Below are 22,033 nucleotides of genomic sequence, written 5' to 3'. Positions count from 1 at the left end.
CTGGGGTGTAGGCGTTGGCGCTGTTGTGCTTGTGGCCATAATAATAGTGGCAATGTTATATAATAAAAAAAGGAGAAGCCAAAGTACCCGAAGAAGAAGAGAGGGTAAAAAAATATACATGTAGTAGACAATAATGGCATTTTGTCCAGAAAGGCCCCACCATAAAGTTAACCCCCGCCAGCCAAAGAAGGTTATTAAAAAGAGGATACAAAAACTTGTACTTCTAGTTTTTAAGGCTAACTCTGACCCTAACGCTAACCCTGACCCTAACCATGACCCTAACGCTAACCCTGACCCTAACGCTAACCATGACCCTAACGCTAACCCTAGAGGCGGATCAGTTGGTTATATGGCGTGCGTTTAAAAATGTAAATGTTTAGACATCAGAAATATTCCAAGGCGGCTGGCGTACATTAAATTGGAGCTGGCAAAAAGTGGCGGGGCTTAACTTTTTTCCCGTGCTCTTTTTACATTAGTGGTTGGGCTTATCTAGAGAAAATGTTCGAGATAAAATATCTCATGGACAAATTATATCAGAAAAAATAATTTGTCTGAGATCTTTTGTCCTGAGATAATTTGTCATGGAAGCGTGTCACTTTTAGTGTATAGGGTAGTTTACTTTATCCTTCTAATATTTAAAGACTTTTAAAAAATTAGTTACATGATTTAGGGGGTAATTTACTTTTTTCTCTCCGTCCTTCTAATATTTAAAGACTTGTTTTTATCGTGTACAGCAGATCAAGAAACGTCTCTGCGTGAGACAATTAGTGAGCTCAACGCGTATCTAGAAAGGTGTGCTGGTGGTGTGGTGGAAGCGCCCATACATGGAAGCCACACTGTGGGAGAGCAAGAAGGAAGAAAAGAGATAGAGGATCCACCTGTTACCACCAACACTGTTGAAGTGCAACAAGGAAATAACAAGCCAGATCTTCCTGTTACCAGCAACACTGTTGAAGTGCAACAAGGAAATAACAAGCCAGATCTTCCTGTTAACACCAACACTGTTGAAGTGCAACAAGGAAATAAGTCAGATCCTCCTGTTACCAGCATTACCTACTGCGACGATTGCATAGAGGCAGCAACAGTGGACATAGCCGAGGACCCGGATATATTTTTTGTGTAGTAGTATAGGGTTTGTAAGTAGGTCACCGACTTCTCGTTCTCACACTTGCCAGATAATATTTTCTCAACTTTGCATTTTTGCTCAAAATTCAAAACTGTAAAACCCAACTTACAATTTCACAAAAAAATCACAAACACCTCATACTAGAACTAAGACTTAAGACAGTTGTGAACTCTCTCACATGAGTCTGGTGGAATATTTCTGAGTTTAAATAACAGATAGCTCAAGGCCATTTATATATTAATAAAATATTATATAAAATTAAACCATTAATAAAAGAAGATCTAAGTAGGTCACACCGGACACACCCCCCTCCTTTTAAAGTGGCAGATTTATTAAGCAAAAACAATAGGCCTACATCAGTACAAATCTGACGAAACAAAAAATGTAAAACTATGTAGCAACAAAATTTCTATATAAGGAAAAATCCCTAGGAAAATCAAAGGGAAATAATTCCAATTTTACAATTTTTGTTAAAGGGGAATAATTCTCAAGTTTTATAATAACACCAAAGTCCCTTAGTTAAGGGTAACAATATCTATATACATGTGAATAAAATATGTAAGAAAACCAAAAGGGTAATCTACTTGATTCAAAGTCAGCTATATCATCAGCTGAGCCACGATATATATTACTATAACATAATACAAATAATGAAAAATACCTTCAAAATGTTTATACTTGAAAACAACAAGCATTTAAAAAAAAAATATATTTTAAGAATCTGCAGAATGCAAATCATTCACATTCTGATTACAGGGTACATTATTACTAGGGCGCGTTTGCAGATGCTATCTAGATCTCTTTAAAAAAAATAAAAAAATTGATATACCAATCAAAATAACTCACAAAAATCATGTTAACAACCGTAAAAACTAAATTCTTGACAAACAGTCAGCAATTACATTGTCTGTACCTTTGATAGGGTTAATTATCAAATTAAAATTTTGAAAATACGGGCACCATCTCAGAATTCTATGGTATTTCTGCCCTAATTTGGTAGTTAATTTGAGTGGGTCATGATCAGAAAAAACAAGGACTGGGTTTACTGAAGAGGTTACATAAACTTCAAAATGTTGTAATGACAACACTAGAGCTAAAGCTTCCTTTTCTGTTGTGGAGTAATTCTTTTGAATAGTATTCAGTTTTCTAAAAAAATGCAATGGGGTGATTAATTCCCTGATCATCTTTCTGAAATAATACAGAACCAATGGCGGTGTCACTGGCATCAATGGCAAGCTTAAAAGGTTTACTAAACCAAGACGGGGGATTGGACAGAAAAGTTTTAATGTCCAAAAATGCATTATTACATTCATCTGACCAAATAACTAACTAACTCCTTTTTTAATAAGGCAGTTAAAGGTTCTGCTATAGATGAAACAGCGTTTTTCATTCCGAAAGGCATGCGTTTGTACCTATAGAAACCATTTGGAGATACAAATGCAGAAATTTCTTTGGCACGGTCTGACAAAGGAATTTGCCAGTAACCAGACAATAAGTCAATTTTTGAAATGACTTTGGATTGACCAATCTTGTCAATAACATTCTCTATTCTGAGCAATGGGTAGGAATCAGACTTAGTAAAGGCATTGACTTTCCAAAAGTCTGTCACAAATCTGAATGTGCTATTTCCCTTTGGGACCAAAAGACAAGGGGAACTCCAATTACTAAAACTGGGTTCTATGATATCATTTTCCAACGTGTATTCAATCTCATGTTTCATGATTAAAGCTTTTTCTGGGTTAACGTAGCAAGGATGCTGTTTCACAGGTTTGGCATCTACGTCAGCAAATGTCCCCCCTCATTATGAGGGGGGACATTTGCTTCTTTTGGGATATTACCAAAAATGGAAGGAAAGGCATTAATCAATTGAGACAATTTCTGATTCTCATGTGTGGGTAAATGTACACATTTCTCATCTAGGCTAGACAAAAATGATGAGTTTAACAATCATGATGGTTTAAGTTTATCATGAATTACATCAATAGTTATATCAGTAATACATACTGGTAGAATAACTTTATCTGTGGAAACAGAACATGTATTAGGATCATAATACTTTTTTAACGAGTTAACATGGTAAATCTTTTGTTTCTTCCTCCGGTCTGGAGTATTGATGACATAGTTCAAATCATTCAATCTTGCATGAACCGTAATGGGTCCACAATATCTCAAAGATAATGCAGTGTTAACAGCAGGCACGAGAATAAGGACTTTCTCGCCTGGAAATCACCAAAGTTCTCCAATGGATGGGTTCGGGCTCCTGTCCAACGCTATTGGATCAGTTTCAGAGGACCCCGAACAGAAAGACCGAACACACGCTGAAAGGATGAGTACCCTAGAGATTCTTGAACACAGTCTCTAGCGGCGAAGATAACCCATGGAACAGTTTAAATTCCACTGGGCGTTACTTCTAACGAAAGTTCTTAGCATAGTCTTCTGGGTTTGGTGAAATCTTTCAATTGCACCTTGAGATTGTGGGTGATAAGCTGAGCTTGTGACATGAGTGATACCTAGCTTTGATAACGCTTCCTGGAAGCGAGGGCTCGTAAAGTTACTACATTGGTCGGTTTGAATGATTCTGGGTAGACCGAACGTGATAAAGAATCTAGTCATGGCTTTGACTACTTTGAGTACTTGCCTTTATGTTCCTCAGAGGGAACGCTTCAGGAAAACGGGTGCTCGAGCACATGATGGTGAGTAAGTACTCGTTACCCGCCTTTATCTTTGGCAGAGGACCGACGCAATCCATGATGATTTTGTCAAATGGTTCTTCCAACATTGGAATTGGGTGTAACGGGGCTTTTGGGATACCTTGGTTAGGCTTTCCGGCAAGTTGACAGTTTATACATGTTTTGCAGTAGCGGGATACGTCATTCCGCATCTTTGGCCAGAAGAACAGTTCTCTGATCTTCGCTAATGTCTTCTTTACCCCTAAGTGTGCAGACATCAGGTTGTCATGTGCTAACTTGAGGATTTCTTGACGATATGGAGGAGGTACCCATAGTTGTTTTTTCTACCACCATGGTTCAGCAGGTGAAGCAGTAGATCTTAGAAAACGACAAATGCTGGAACATATTCAGGATTGGGTACAGGATCACACAATGAAGATGTGGATTTGAGTGGATCTGGAACTGTGGCAGCCAACAGCTTCGTGTGACTACACACGCAGGATACAGTTCATTGTCTTCATCTGGACAGGTAGACAAAGGGTTCTGGGCTTTCTGAGAAACATTTTTACCTCGGCTAGATCATTGCCGAGAATTAAATGTACTCCTGGGACTGGAATACAGTCTATCACACACAGGATAACTTCTCCGTGGATAAGTTGGTGTGATAGATGGAATTTATGTAGAGGGATCAAAGTGGGCTCAGACCCCACGCCTTGAATAATGGTTACATTTCCGGTGTCTGTTTCCGGCGAAATGACCATCGAGTCCTTCAATAGAAGCGACTGTGAAGCCCCTGTGTCTCGCAAGACAACAATCTTCCGCTTAGATGATGGATGACCAAGGATATTTATTTCAGCATCAGCCATGAAAGACGAAAGCCAACCCTTTTCTGTACCCGAAAATCGGTTGCCTCTGAAGTAACTGGACGGTGGAGTGGGTAGTCAAACGATGACTGAACGTAGGTGGTAGAAGATTCATTCCTATCCTGTGGTCACTCAGGAATAGTGTCATCCCGATCAATAGTGTTCAACTGTGAACTTGCAGCTTGAGGGAGAAAGCATTAAGCGCTGGTGTGCACACAAACTCTCTGTTGTCTCGCTGTCTCTGGGACCAAAGATAACAATTCTTTATGTAGTGGCCAGGTTTCTTGCAGTATCTGCATACCACTGGTTGACTGGCTGGGTATCTTGGCCTCCCTAGGGACTGGGGAGACTTCTGGAATTGGCCAACAGGAGGACTGTTGCCAACGAGGGGAACTACTGGGTTGAGCCGATTGCTGGACACTGGTGGTTTCTTGTGGACCAGAGTATAGATGTCCGCCGACTCTGCAGCTTTCTTAATGTCAGATATTCTAGAGTCTAGGATATGTAGACGAACTTCTTCGGGATGGGAATTGAGGAATTTTTCTCGCAGTATCAGAGATTTGAGTTGTTCAAACTCTGAAATCTTCCGAATGGAGCCACCTGGTTAAAACGTTCTCCTTTTCAAACAAAAACTCCACATATGACTGACTAGGCTGCTTCCTGAGCTTCCGGAATTTCTGCCTAAACTCGTAAGCTTTTAGGATAGTAGCTTTGACTAGCCAATAATTGCCTTGGACATCCCGAGAGAGAGCATTATATACACTAGCAACTTTCCCTGTTAGTACTGTTCTCAGTAAGGTTGAGATAGAACTCTCAGGCCATGCATACGACTTAGCTAAATTCTCAAAAGAATTAAAAAATACAACCAGATCTACCTCATTAAACTTCGGGACTAGCTTTCCGAACTTAGCAATCACTTGACTACTAGCTTTTCTAACTCTTCAACCGTAGGGTTAGAAAGAAGCGACTCCATCTTTTATCAAAACTACACAGTCTAAACTCTAAACTGCACACAATATAGATCTAGTTAAACACCCCTACTGAAATGAAATCGTCCGACAGGAACACGGTCGATAACTCTCCTTGACCTAGATCTAAATGTGGGCGGGTGAATGGATGATTTATTTTGTATTATTTTATTGTGTGCGAATCTGTGCGTGAATGGTCTACTGGACAGCGGCTACGGGGCTTCCCCTTAAGCCTGAGCAGGTATAAAGGCCGACTGACCGCTCGGAATCTTTCTCTTGACCCGAGGCTATAATGTAGGTCGGGTCAGTTTTCTGTGGGTGCACCTTGTGCGTTGAGGTATTTGTTATTGAGAGTGTCTATTGGTACTTCACTACAAATAGCCCTCAGAGGGCTATTCATACTTCGCTATTTTTAGCCGACCAATCAAATTTATTTTTAAATTCATTGTCCTGCAGTCTGTGTATGAGATTCAAATGTTGTAACTTATCGTAACTGTTCCGGTGGTCGAAGTGGTTGCGCATTGGCTTATTAGTGACATGGGTTCGATTCCCGTGGCCCAGAGTTTCTTTTTCTGTTTTTTTTTTGCGTTTTTTTAAAAAAAATTCTTAAGGTTTAGGGTTTAGCATTAGGGTTAAGGTTAAGGTCAGGGTTAGGGTTAGGGTTAGGGTTAGGCATAGGGTTAGGCATAGGGTTAGGGTTAGGGTTAGGGTTAGGGCTAGGGTTATGGTTAGGGTTAGGGTTAGGATTAGGGTGAGGGAGATCTAAAAATAATTAGTTCTAGATCTATACAGCTTGTAAAAGATGAAAAAGGGAATTCAAGAATAAAAAAACATGACGCAAGCTGATTGGTCAGAGTACGAATAGTCTTCATAGGGCTATTTGTAGTTAAGTACGAATAGCCGCAGCCTTGTTATTTTACTTTTATATGTTTGGTTTGTATAAATACGGCTGCCGATGTGTTTCTCGTTTTATTTATTTTTCGACTAAAACGAGATATTGGGTTTCGGCAGGTCTGTTACAAACGTGGTGTATTCTTTTTGTTGGTTTAAAATGTATTTTGGTATATTCTAAACCCTTTGGCGTGTGTTGTGGACCACGTGGTTTAGATCGTTATGTCTAGGAGGTTTTCTAAACTGGTGCGAATTTGTGTGTATAATTTACTTGATAAATTTACTTTATTATTTTGTGCATATATTTTACATGCATTTTACTTATGTTTTCCTATTCTTTTCTCTCCCCCCCCCCTTCCAGTGAGGTTGCTTGTGCAACTTGGCTGGGTGTTTTGTATATATTGTTTTGTATATATTGTTTTGTACGTAATGTTTTGTCCGTAATGTTTTGTACGTAGTGGTTGTACATACTGTTTTGTTTGGTGTGGACCTTTTGGATGTCGAGAACGGATGAAGGGAGGTTTCTGTGTGTCAGAGCCTGGACCATCCTAGACATCATAAGTCGGTGCAACACCATCAAATAGTCGAACGTAATATTTTGTATATATTGTTTTTTCACGTTAAAGTCTGTTTTGTTTAGTCGTGTCTGCAGTTTTTTTAATCTATTCTTTTTTTTTTTTACAATTTTATGATTGGTACCATTTAATAAATGTGATAAATTATTAACGGTTTTTTCTTGTTTTTATTTAGACTAAGGTTAAGGTTATTACCAGTCTGGGTTTAGCCGGATTTGCACTGACCGGACAGTAGTTAGATGAGCCTAGAAGGGTAGATTTTAGTTATCCCCCCTAGCAGGGCTTATATAAATAAAATGGATATATATATATATATATATATATATATATATATATATATATATATATATATATATATATATATATATATATCAAACAACTGCTGCCTTGTAGTTTGTTCTTGGTTGGACAAAGACTGTGGAAGCGTATCCAAAAAGAAAAATGGCCTCCATGGCGCATAATCACTGGATACGTATACTCAATTGTATTGGAGGGGATCCCTTCCAACACTAAAACTAAGAACGAAGAAGAAGAAGAAGAAGAAGAAGAGTTAAACAGATATACTTTATTTAATCAAGTTTCTGTTAGATTTGCATTCAACTCAATTTTTTCGATTATTCTTTCAATATTTGGATAGAAATATTTAATTAAATGTTTTTAAAATAAAACCACGTCAACAGATACATTTAAGAAGAGTTTAAAAAATATACTTTTTTAAAATCAAGTATCTATTAGTTTTGCATTCAATTCAAATTTTTCAATTATTAAGTCAATATTTGGAAAGAAATATTTAATTAAATGTTTTCAAAATAAAACCATGTCAACAGATACATTTTTAAAAAAATTGACAAGTTTGCTATTCAGTCCATAACCGATCACAATTCTTGTAACAAGATACATAATTTTAAAAAGTAAAAGATTTAAAATTGAAAACACTAAAAGTAAGTCAAATATCATTTATAAAAATATTTAATTTAATTTTCTTAACGAAGACACATTTTTATTTAAAGTAAAATGTTTTTAAATTTAAAAAATCAGACATCTATCGCCTTAATAAATTATTTCTTAAAATGTATTTTTAAAAGTTGGCACACATATTTTCCTGTAAAAACCATAAGAATTAAAAAAACAAATTCCCTTGACCAGATATCGCTAATTTAAGTAATTAATTTATGGTTTCTAGAAAGATGATATTCATTTTAACAAGAATAAAGGTTGAAATTAGATGATGATTTTTTTTAAAATATAAAATGTTTACAAGCTTTTAAGCGTTTAAAAAATTGGTGTATAAATAAATGTAAAAACAAGGTTAAAAAATTCAAGATAAAAGTTAACACACACACACACACAAATATACACATATAAACACATAAACACACGCACGCACATACACCGACACTTATCTTTAAACATGTATATATATATATATATATATATATATATATATATATATATATATATATATATATATATATATATATATATATATATATACATCAATTGGAAAAATTGGTGTACGAGCTCAGGGTAATCTTACAGCGCAAAAGGCCAGTGTAAGTAACATCATTTCCAGTAGAACGTCTGTTTCGAAAAATATAATAAAATTCTGGTTTATATTGTAATTCGCAAATTAAGTAACATACAAATATAGGTACAAAACACACATAAACACACACGCACGCAATACACATATATCTATCTTTTAACATACACACACGGACACACATACACATATGAGCTCAGGATAATCTTACAGCACAAAAAAAAACAGTTTAAGTATAATTATTTCCAGCAGAAAGTCTGTGTTGGAAACATAATAACACTCTGGTTTGATTGTATTTCTCAAATGAATAGCTTGTGTAAATATAGGGGGAAAAAAAGTTTGGACAAACTTGGCTTTGCAATTTTGTGTTTATATCTGAGTGTGTGTAAACGATATAGCACTTGAGTAGCGTTTCATTAGGATTAGAAAAATATCATTTACTAGTATAATATCAAATTGGTAATTTTTAAATTAATTTTTAAGCAATTACCAAAAATTTTAATACATATTTATACGATCTAAATCGCTTGATTCTTCCATTTTTTGGTTGATTTCCGGTGAATAGAAATAATACTTTTCGCTATTTTTTAATTTAGCAAAAAAAAAAAAAATTCACTTCTACCAGATCGATTTCTGTCAAACTTTTCACGTTGATAAAGAATCGATTCACTGTGACAAAAATGTGACTTAATTAAATGTTTCATTAACTTTTTAAAACGGAATCAATATTTTCTTCAGTATTATTTTCAGAGGCGTAGCTAGTGGGGGGCGGGGGTTGCGGTCCACACCGGGTGACACCATTTAAGGGGGTGACACCAAGGCAAAAAATAGCAAAATATATACAGAAAAATGATAATTTCACTTAATTAAATGATTAATTAAAGTGAATAAATAGTCTTTTAAGAGAAAAGCGGACAAATCCCGACACGGGTGGAGGAGGGGAGGTAGGGGTGACACTATGACGTAAACCTGCTAATGATAAAGAAAATATGCAACATCCAGCTTAATTTAATACCGAATATAGTTACAAATAGTTAGTATTATCTGAGCACAGTTTAAAGCTATCACCGTGGGGGCGACGAAAGGGGAGAAGTTACATCAACTCAACGTTGCAATATATATACCTGAGAAAAACGTTTGGTTGAGAATCGTAATAAGATATATGTTAATCCATGTATGGGGTATATATATATATATATATATATATATATATATATATATATATATATATATATATATATATATATATATATTTTTTTTTTTTTCTTACGGGGGGGGGGGTGTCAGCATGACAACATCAGGTGCCGCACGGGTTGACACCCGACCTCGCTACGCCACTGATTATTTTAATTATTTGTTTGCGTTCATTTGTTGCACATTTTTTTCTACTAAATTCTATTCCTTAGAAATAATTAAGTTTAAAAAAAATTAACAGCAACAACAAATAAACCGGGTGTGATCTCCCCTAAACTTTCTCGAATGTTCTAATATAACACTACGTGGGATGGCAACTCGGAATATAGACATGATTTTTGTTTACTAAAACTTTTAAAAATAGAAGATACATCCCCCGTAGTGCTATTTAGAATATACCAGAGAGTTTAGGGGAGACTATTCCCGCTTCATTTGAAATGTAAGCAATTGGCCTCGTTGGTAACAATATATTTTAAACGTGGGGGGGGGGGAGTGGACTGTAATTACTGGTGAGACAAAAGGACAGCATGGGAATATGACATCACACCAAACACGAATTGCTGTCATGGGAATAGGACATCACACCAAACACGAATTGCTGTCATGGGAATATGACATCACACCAAACACGAATTGCTGTCATGGGAATAGGATACAACACCAAACATGACAATTGCTTTCATGGGAATAGGACATCACACAAAACATGACAATTGCTGTCATGGGAATAGGACATCACACCTAACAGGAATTGATGTCATGGGAATACGACATCACACTAAACACGAATTGCTGTCATGGGAATAGGACATCACGCCAAACAAGAGTTGCTGTCCTGGGAATAGGACATCACACCAAACAAGAGTTGCTGTCATGGGAATAGGACATCACACCAAACACGAATTGCTGTCATGGGAATAGGACATCACACCAAACACGAATTGCTGTCATGGGAATAGGACATCACACCAAACATGACAATTGCTTTCATGGGAATAGGACATCACACAAAACATGACAATTGCTGTCATGGGAATAGGACATCACACCTAACAGGAATTGATGTCATGGGAATACGACATCACACTAAACACGAATTGCTGTCACGGGACTAGGACATCACACCAAACACGATAATTGCTGTCATGGGAATAGGACAAAAAACCAAAAACAAATTGCTGGCATGGGAATAGGACATCACACCAAACACGAATTGCTGTCAAGGGAATAGGACATCACACCAAAAACGAATTGCTGTCATGGGGATAGGAAATCACACCAAACACGAATTGCTGTCATGGGAATAGGACATCACACCAAACACGAAGTGCTGTCATGGGAATAGGACATCACACCAAACACGAATTGCTGTCATGGGAATAGGACATCACACCATACACGAATTGCTGTCATGGGAATAGGACATCACACCAAACACGAATTGCTGTCATGGGAATAGGACATCACACCAAACATGACAATTGCTGTCATAGGAATAGGACATTACACCAAACACGAACTGCTGTGATGGGAATAGGACATCACACCATACACGAATTGCTGTCATGGGAATAGGACATCACACCAAACACGAATTGCTGTCATGGGAATAGGACATCACACCATACACGAATTGCTGTCATGGGAATAGGACATCACACCAAACACGAATTTCTGTCATGGGAATAGGACATCACACCATACACGAATTGCTGTCATGGGAATAGGACATCACACCAAACATGACAATTGCTGTCATAGGAATAGGACATTACACCAAACACGAATTGCTTTCATGGGAATAGGACATCACACCAAACACGAATTGCTGTCATGGGAATAGGACATCACACCAAACATGACAATTGCTGTCATGGGAATAGGACATCACACCAAACACGAATTGCTGTCATGTGAATAGGACATCACACCATACACGAACTGCTGTGATGGGAATAGGATATCACACCAAACATGACAATTGCTGTCATAGGAATAGGACATTACACCAAACACGAACTGCTGTGATGGGAATAGGATATCACACCAAACACGAATTGCTGTCATGGGAATAGGACATCACACCAAACACGAATTGCTGACATAGGAATAGGACATCACACCAAACATGACAATTGCTGTCATGGGAATAGGACATCACACCAAACACGAATTGCTGTCATGGGAATAGGACATCACACCAAACACGAATTGCTGACATAGGAATAGGACATCACACCAAACATGACAATTGCTGTCATGGGAATAGGACATCACACCAAACACGAATTGCTGACATAGGAATAGGACATCACACCAAACATGACAATTGCTGTCATGGGAATAGGACATCACACCAAACACGAATTGCTGACATAGGAATAGGACATCACACCAAACACGAACTGCTTTCATGGGAATAGGACATCACACCAAACACGAATTGCTGACATAGGAATAGGACATCACACCAAACATGACAATTGCTGTCATGGGAATAGGACATCACACCAAACATGACAATTGCTGTCATGGGAATAGGACATCACACCAAACATGACAATTGCTGTCATGGGAATAGGACATCACACCAAACATGACAATTGCTGTCATGGGAATAGGACATCACACCAAACATGACAATTGCTGTCATAGGAATAGGACATTACACCAAACACGAACTGCTGTGATGGGAATAGGACATCACACCAAACACGAATTGCTGTCCTGGGAATAGGACATCACACCAAACACGAATTGCTGTCATGGGAATAGGACATCACACCAAACACGAATTGCTGTCATGGGAATAGGACATCACACCAAACACGAATTGCTGTCATGGGAATAGGACATCACACCATACACGAATTGCTGTCATGGGAATAGGACATCACACCAAACACGAATTGCTGTCATGGGAATAGGACATCACACCAAACATGACAATTGCTGTCATAGGAATAGGACATTACACCAAACACGAACTGCTGTGATGGGAATAGGACATCACACCATACACGAATTGCTGTCATGGGAATAGGACATCACACCAAACACGAATTGCTGTCATGGGAATAGGACATCACACCATACACGAATTGCTGTCATGGGAATAGGACATTACACCAAACACGAATTGCTTTCATGGGAATAGGACATCACACCAAACACGAATTGCTGTCATGGGAATAGGACATCACACCAAACATGACAATTGCTGTCATGGGAATAGGACATCACACCATACACGAACTGCTGTGATGGGAATAGGATATCACACCAAACATGACAATTGCTGTCATAGGAATAGGACATTACACCAAACACGAACTGCTGTGATGGGAATAGGATATCACACCAAACACGAATTGCTGTCATGGGAATAGGACATCACACCAAACACGAATTGCTGTCATGGGAATAGGACACAACACCAAACACGAATTGCTGTCATGGGAATAGGACATCACACCAAACACGAATTGTTGTCATAGGAATAGGACATCACACCAAACATGACAATTGCTGTCATGGGAATAGGACATCACACCAAACACGAATTGCTGTCCTGGGAATAGGACATCACACCAAACACGAATTGCTGTCATGGGAATAGGACATCACACCAAACACGAATTGCTGTCATGGGAATAGGACATCACACCAAACACGAATTGCTGTCATGGGAATAGGACATCACACCAAACATGACAATTCAAAGTTGAAAAAAAAAATTGTCAGTTAGAAGTGTCCGAAATTTCGCTCGGGCGTTTTGATCTAGACTGACGACAGAGGAAGTGAGTTAAATAATAGCTTGTAAAAACGGCTTAAACTAATCCTAAACCTAAAACAGCTCTAATACAAACGCAAGCCTCAACCATGACTCAAACCTTACACACAGCCCCAAAGCCAACGCTAATCTTAACCCTAACCTAGTAAAACAGACAGTTATAAGCAAAAACAAACCACAATCCGAACTCTAACACTACATACAGTTCTAAGCTAACGTTAGCTTAAGCGTAAACCTAACACTACAACTGTTCCAATCTAATCTTATCTCTAACTTTAGAAACAGCTCTGAACTAAACATGACCCTAGAAAAAACCATACAAAGTTAAACTTGCTCTAACCGTAACCATATTGATTGAACCAGAGTTTCTTCCAAGCATCTCTTCGGGGGGTGGGGGGGGGGCAAAGACCCCCGAAAAATTCTACCGCCTCCCTCCCCCCCCCCTCTAACGAAATGAAACTTATATTAATTTATATAGAAAATATATACTTTTAACAGTGTCCGCCCCCCCCCCCCCCCCGAAGAAAGTTTACCGCCCCTCCCCCCCTCGAAGATTTCAAGTGCCCCCCCCCCCCCCCGGAGAAAAAAGTCTGGAAGAAACACTGGATTGAACTATGGCTGTTAAAGAAAGCAGCTAAATATGCTGGTATAAGGAAAAGTATGGAAAGTTAAGTACGTACCTGGACTCAAGAACCCAGATCCGCTAGTGGATTTGAAAATACCAAATACCGGAGGGCGCCTTAAGACAATATGGCCACGCTCTTTACATAAAAGAATATACATTATATTATATATATATTTTCACACACACACACATACACGCAAGCACGCACGCACGCACAGACAGACAGACAGACAGACAGACAGACAGACAGGCGTAGGCGTAAACACAAACACAGACACAGACACAGACACCAACACCAACACCAACACCAACACCAACACAACCACAACCACAACCACAACCACAAACACAAACACAAACATAAACATAAACATAAACATAAACATAAACATAAACATAAACATAAACATAAACATAAACATAAACATAAACATAAACATAAACATAAACATAAACATAAACATAAACATAAACATAAACATAAACATAAACATAAACATAAACATAAACATAAACATAAACATAAACATAAACATAAACATAAACATAAACATAAACATAAACATAAACATAAACATAAACATAAACATAAACATAAACATAAACATATCATTTGAGATATCATTTTTTACTTTTTTACTGTCTGATTTTGAACCCTTTTAACTGCCAGCCCCCCCCCCCCCCCACCCGCACACAAACACACACACACACAAACATTTAGATCCTCCACTGAATTATCACAGTCATTCATCACGCACATTCACTTAAATTCTGGCACTAAAACACGCGAAACGTTTGGAAAGGAGATGGTCACTGACGGAGCCGAGCTAGGGATTTCCATTAACATTGACCTACCGATAAGCTCGGGTATAAATAAACTGTTGTTCCTTTCAAACGGAGCCCTGTCCGCGTGAGTATCAATCCGAGGAGCCGGGTCAAAAACAAACCGAAACGCCGTGTCTTCCCGTTTGAACCAGTGGCTGCGAATAAGTGCATACCAGCGTTTAGGGGTGCTGTCATCGCACCAACAGTCTTGATTGTACTTTCTTCTTGTTGCGTTGCATCCTCTCGAAAATTCATCAAAATAAGCGCACTGCTATAAATATAGATGTGAAACATTTCATTACTTTCTCGTATACAGAGTATAGAGAAAGTATTGTAATCGAGCAAAAAAAAATCAAGATTTTTCAAATCTCGACGTTTTAAACCTCCATGAGTCGGAAAAAAAACATAGTTTTGCAATCTTGTCTGTATGTCTCTCTGTATGTGTATGTGTGTATGTGTGTATGCGTGTGTATGTGTGTCTGCAAACACGATAACTTGAGTACACTTACGGCTAGGTTGATGAAATTTTGTATACAAGTGTTATAACAAATTTGTAGTTCTGTATCAACTTTTGAGCTATTTCCGATAAGCGGAAGTGGAACGTATTCAACTATCAATTTTTCAAAAGCATATAACTTGAGTACTGTTTCAGACCGATAAATGAAATATATCTCATATTTAAAAAAAAAACCGGAAGTGATCTCCCCTAAACTTTCTTGAATATTCTTATATAACACTACGGGGGATCGCAACTCGGGATATAGACATGCTATTTAAGCCATTTTAAATTGCTTACACTTTTTAAAATAGAATAGAATCTTGTAGATAAAAGAATCGCGCACAAAGTGAACACCAAACTATATGTGTATAATACTGCAGAATATTGTTAGTCTAATTTATTTTTATTTTTTTGTGATTAAGAAAATATAAATTCAAACGGACACATGTATATGCCGAGAAAATTCAATTCTGTATATAGAGGGGGACTGCGGATTCAAAAAAGATATACGAAAAAATTGACTTCGTCGTCATAGTGTTGTGCGTCTAAAGTGCTCATCGTCTAAATTAATGATTTTAAAAATTAATATTAAAGGTGTTGTAAAACAATTCTCATTTTTTCAAACTTATAGTGATAATTGCCGGCATGTCCATCAAACAAATTGTTTAGGAAATGTATCACCTCTCATAAAAATTCTAATTGTGCCTAAAATTATTTAGATTTTGTTCATTAGCATTCATTACATCCCTTGATAAATTAGGAAAACACAATTACTTTCCTATATAAAAAAAACATTACAACGGGAAGGGGGGGGGGGGGGTTAGTTTTTATCACTTTCTCTTGGTTTTGGGAGAAAAAAATAATTAGCGTGGATTGATCAAGTGCAATGTGGTAGGTATTTTAAATATTGCCTTACATTTATTTTATAAACTGAACGTACTGTTTGCTAATTATTAAATTTGATTTTAATTATTTGAGAACGGGAATTCCAGCAGTTTATTATTTGTGTCTTATTTTGCGCACACAGTGGATAGTGGAATTCGTTGTGTCTTTTTTGGCGCACTAAGGGGAATTTGTTTTTGATGAACGTTTTCTTTTTTTTTTTACCTCACCATAGTGCATACCTTTTTACTTTCTCGTATATACGAAGTATAGAGAAAGTTTTGTAATCGTGCAAAAAAAAAAAAATCGAGATTTTTGCAAATCTCGACGTTTTACATCTCACTGATACGGAAAAACATAATTTTGCAATCTTGTCCGTATGTCTGTGTGTCCGTGTGTGTGTGTGTGTGTGTGTGTCCGTGTGTAAACACGATAACTTGAGTACCGTTACAGCTAGGTTGATGAAATTTCATATACAAGTATTATATCAAAATCGTAGATCCGTATCAACTTTTGAGCGATTTCGGATAACCGGAAGTGGTACTTTTTCTACTTTGAATTTTTCAAAAGCCTATAACTTGAGTACTATTTCAGATAGATAAATGAAATTTCACATGTAAGTAAAAGATCTAATTCTCTACCTTCTGTTAAATTTTGAGTAATTTCCGTTGACCGGAAGTAGTACTTTACGCTACTTCCGATTTCTCAAAAAACTAATGTAAATTTATAAAGTACTAATACTATTGCGCACTATTATACACACCTTTATTAGGCGTTCGCTAGGTGCGCAATTGTTTTTTACTGAGATTCTATTCTATTTTTAAAAGTTTCAGTATTTAAAATGGATTAAAGATCATAACTATATCCCCAGTTACCATCCCCTGTTTATTTTATATAAGAATATTCGAGAAAGTTTAGGGGAGATCACTACCGGTTTATTTGGGTTTGTATTTGCGCTTGGATTTGGTTTGTTTTTGTTTGCTTTTTCATTTGCGTTTGTGTTTTCTTTGTGTTTGCGTTTGTGGTTGGGTTTGGGATTGGGTTTGCATTTGTGTTTGCGTTTGTATTATGTTTTTTAATTTTGGTTTTGGTTGGCTGTAGTTAGCGTGGGCAATGCCGGGTATATGCTGATTACTAAAGACACAAGTCATGGTCCTTTACAGATAGGTTTTTGACAAAGGCCAGTGGAAGGCCTGTCCGGGACAGCTAGCAATTTATAAATTCACATGCGTTTTTTTGAGAAATCGGATATAGCGTAAATTACTACTTCCGCTCTACGGCATTACTCAAAATTTGAGAGAAGGCAGAGAAGTAGATTGTTTTCTTAATTGTGAAAGTTCATTTATCTATCTGAAACAGTACTTAAGTTATAGGCTTTTGAAAAATTGAAAGTAGAATAAGTTCCACTTCCATTTACCTGAAACCGATGAAAAGTTGATACAGAGCTACGAATTTGATATAATACTTATATACTAAATTTCATCAACCTAGCTGTAACTGTTCTCAATTTATCGTGTTCACAGACACACATACACACACAAATACACACATACACACAGACTTACGGACACAATTGCAAAACTATGTTTTTCCGACTGAGGGATTTTTTTTTTGCACGATTAAAATACTTCCTCTATACTTTGTATTACTTTTATCCAAGAATATTTGAGAAAGTTTAGCGGAGATCAAACCCGCTTTTTACAAAAAATAGAATCCTAATATATAAAATACCACGTGTGCACTCCTCTCTCTCTCTCTCTCTCTCTCTCTCTCTCTCTCTCTCTCTGTGTGTGTGCAACATTTCTGAGGTTATGTGATCAGTAAATTCAGCAATATATGGAGAGCATAAAGTTACTGACTTTTGTTGTAAATAATATGGTTTATGTTTTAAATGTATAAACTGATTTTTATTTAAAGAAGTAAAATAAAAATAAAGGCATATTCCAATGTAGAAACGCATTTTAATTATGCAACCGGAAAAGTGTTTATTGTTTTGACAAAAACGCAATAAACAATAACGTCACATGCCAATGTTTTAGCTACAGAAAGAACACAAAACTAATGGCGTCATCTTCCAATTTTAAAATATGAAGAAATGAACTATTTCATTCAAATTCGATCCAGATCTATAGATCTACGTATTAAGACGTACGCTAGGAAATGTAAACAGTTTTCTCGTCCAAAATTACTTCAATAAACAACATAAATACCATTGAAAAGTCTTGTTTTTAACGGAATCATTTAACTTTTTTAATCAGTATGTGCATTTACTATGGTGTTGTGTTGACTAATAATTTATATAATTTGGTTTTTCTAATATGTATTGGTAGCCTATGTTATTTTAAATGTATCGTATTTTTAGCTATTTAGTTATTGCTTTGCTTTGTCACTAATATCGTTGAACGTGTAGTAAAGCACATTGCGTTATGACCATATCTGTTTTATAAATATTTTCCTCAAAATTCCATTATTCCAGTGGTATTTATTCTAGGTTCGATTGAACCAAAGTGTTCGATGAGTCAGTTTCAGGTTTTTGGCGAAAGTAAATACACACGTCCAGCTCTATGATTTGCGATCGAATTTCGACATCATACTTGAAGCTTTACGGTAATTATTCGATTTAATGTATCTTTCATTCCGTAAAGCACGCGTCAAATAATTACCTGGTAATCAACAATTTAGGAAATATTACCAATACGATTTTGGCTGAGGTTTATGTCAGGTAGAAGCGAAAAGTAAAGTTTGAATAAACATTTTCATTCCAAAAATTAGAAATAAATTGATACTTGGATTTAGCTTTTTGAAATAACTTTTGTAAAGATTTATGTTTAATGTTACGTTGGATTATGTGAATCGGATCAAATTTGATCAATTAAATTCTTTAAAAAAATAAAAGCATTTCCTTATAACAAAAATTATTAAAAAATTATCGAAAGGAAATAAAAACAATTTTTACATACCAGATACCAATCCCGTTTATATTCTGAACACTTATCATCCTCTGGATAACCACAACGTTCGACGTAAAATCGCCCAGTATTTAACAGATAAAGCCTTTCTTTTGGGACGTGCATGGTGCCGTAGATAAGGAGATCATCTGTCTTAAACAAGACACAACCGGGACACCGTGGTACATAGCCGTCTATGGTTGCTATCATGCCGTTTTCGTTGAGATATTCTTGCGAGGTGGGTAGCAGATGTACATCTTGAACCAAGTCTATTATTTTATAAGAGTCATGTATTAGGCCACAACTTTAACAAGTCGATGGTACAAAGAATTGATTATTACTTTTGAATCAGGGTTAAGGTATAATGATACATTTGAATGCTTGGATAATTAAATCTTAGTCAAGAAAATGGACTAACAATGTTGCTAGCTGTGATTGTTTTCATCTCTCAATAAACAGGCATAATTAATTTAAAAAAAACATAACTATTTTGCTTATAACCTGTATTAAAAAAGTATTAAGAAACATCACAATATAAGAAATAAACCATTATACGTGTTCTTAAATGACATAGTGGATAGGGAATTCTGCAAACTTACTCTAATTTTAACAGATGTATTTTTAACAGATTATAATTTATTTGTCATACTTCAAACGGATTATAATTATATATTGATAATATGTATCTAATATTTATATTATATTATCGAGGATACTTTAGACTACAGTTTTGCTTCAAATGTTCTACAGGCAATTATAACTTTTACCACCTCAGTTCCTTCTTACCCTCATCAATTAAAACGTCCTGTTTTCTTTTTTTTTTTAGTGGAGATAGTTTCTCCAATTGTAACACATTGATTGTATATGTTTTCTAGCGTACCAGCCGCCACGTTGTTGCAAATTAGTCCTACTCAGGGTGATAAAACATTTTATAAAGGTTTCATCAACGCGTTACCAATCGTGTATTTTTAGGCGGAGTTATTAAAATATGGACTTAGCTTAGGAGTAGGAATGCATTATATATATATATATATATATATATATATATATATATATATATATATATATATATATATATACTTATTTATTTATTTATAATAGTATTTACCCATTAGAATAAAACACAGACTCAATATCAATAGTCTCCAATTCATTTTTTTCTGATGGTTCACACTTTTTGAAATAGGATCCTGAAAATTTATAAAGGTTCAATGTAGTTTAAGCGAAAAGGAGGAGGGGCCTCTTTTAATTATATAGTGGAGAAGAGCTTTGATACTATGTTATGTTGTATTAAGGGAAGCTGTATGATGCAAGTAATATACAATTACAAAAATACAGTTGTTCAATAGCTTCACTTTTAACCTAAAGATTAACAGGAGTTCATCGTTTGTTTTCGTTCAAAAAATGATTTGCTTGTAATAACACATTTATTTTAATGTACACCGAGTAGGTTAGGGCTCCAGATTTTCATAAAAAGGTGAATAGGTTAGGGCCTCACATTTTAGAGACAGCTCACTTGGTGAGACATCTACAACCAAGCGCGTAGCCAGGTGGCGGATTGGGAAGAGGTCCTTAGATATAAGGATTCGCTTTGAATACCAAAGTCGGAGTCAACGGACCATATCATATGGCGCATAACATGCCGACAGGCGCTGCTTAATTTTATGATGGAGGAAAGCAATAGAACTAATAGTTTGTTAGCTCCCTCTAATTCCACTGCAGGACAACAATGTTTTTTTGTTACTATATGGGCCTGTAGATTTAAACTTCAGGTCCTTGCCCATGGCTTCACAATCAAGGATAGAGGAGCCACCAGCTGGCTTTTGTGGGCTTCATCGTGACGGAATTTACAAATTAACATACAAAGAACAACTCATTATCTTCAGACTCAGAACAGGTCACCATAGACTGAAACAACACAATAATGTATAAAAAATAAACGTTGGTTCTAGCGAAACTTGCCCTTGTGGCATGGTCACGGAGAATACATTGCACGTCCTTCAGGACTACCCCTTGTACAACCAGGCGCTATCTAAACACTGGCCCCTATACACACCACTCAAGGAAAAACTATATGGGGTACCCAAAGATCTGGGTACCATAAAGTCGCACTTGTTTAAATCCTTCAAAGACAGATCAGTAGGTCAGGGCCCCACATTTTAAACTCAGAGCTCATTAGGTCAGGGCCTCACATTTAAAAGTCAGGGCTCAGTAGATCAGGGCCCTACAATTTATACAACGATCTTTATAGGACAGGCCCCACATTTTAAATAAAGAGCTCAGTAATTCAGGGCCCCACATTTAAAATAAAAAGCTCAGTAGGTCAGGGCCCAACATTTTAAATTCAGAGCTCAGTAGGTCAGGACCCCTTATTTTATACTCAAACTTAATTAGGTCAGGGTCCCACATTTTAAACTCAGAGCTCAGTAGGTCAGGACCCCAGATTATAAACTCAGAGCTCAGTAGATTAGGGACTCCAAATTTTAAATTCAGAAGGTTCACAGCTATTTATTTTGTTTTGGTTTATTAATTAACAACGATATGTATTGCTAGGTGGACAAGTAAGTTGTCTACAAGAAAGTCTCAAATCAGTAATTATTCATTATATTTAGTCATATTTTATTTTGACCAA

General features: G+C 36.5%; 1 protein-coding gene across 2 annotated transcripts; it reads right to left on the bottom strand.

Moving 5' to 3' along the window:
- Positions 1 to 8,608: 8,608 nt before the first annotated feature.
- On the bottom strand, positions 8,609 to 20,589 carry LOC131938700 (uncharacterized). Of its 2 annotated transcripts, none has more exons than XM_059296833.1 (5): positions 20,510 to 20,589; positions 19,414 to 19,670; positions 15,103 to 15,343; positions 14,303 to 14,383; positions 8,609 to 8,673 (listed from the first exon to the last, which is right to left on the bottom strand). In XM_059296833.1, exons 1-5 carry the CDS (start codon positions 20,553 to 20,555, stop codon positions 8,615 to 8,617), a joined length of 684 nt encoding a protein of 227 aa, XP_059152816.1. In that variant the 5' UTR covers positions 20,556 to 20,589; the 3' UTR covers positions 8,609 to 8,614. The 2 variants fall into 2 exon arrangements, with proteins under 2 accessions (XP_059152816.1, XP_059152824.1); XM_059296841.1 differs by having other exon boundaries at positions 15,103 to 15,340.
- Positions 20,590 to 22,033: the final 1,444 nt, after the last annotated feature.

This window comes from Physella acuta, unplaced genomic scaffold (genome assembly GCF_028476545.2).
Source record: "Physella acuta isolate Inbredline_101_S28 unplaced genomic scaffold, ASM2847654v3 ptg000017l, whole genome shotgun sequence".
NCBI lineage: Eukaryota > Metazoa > Mollusca > Gastropoda > Physidae > Physella > Physella acuta.
The sequence above is the reverse complement of the archived record's forward strand: the minus strand, read 5'-3'. Positions and strand labels throughout refer to the sequence as shown.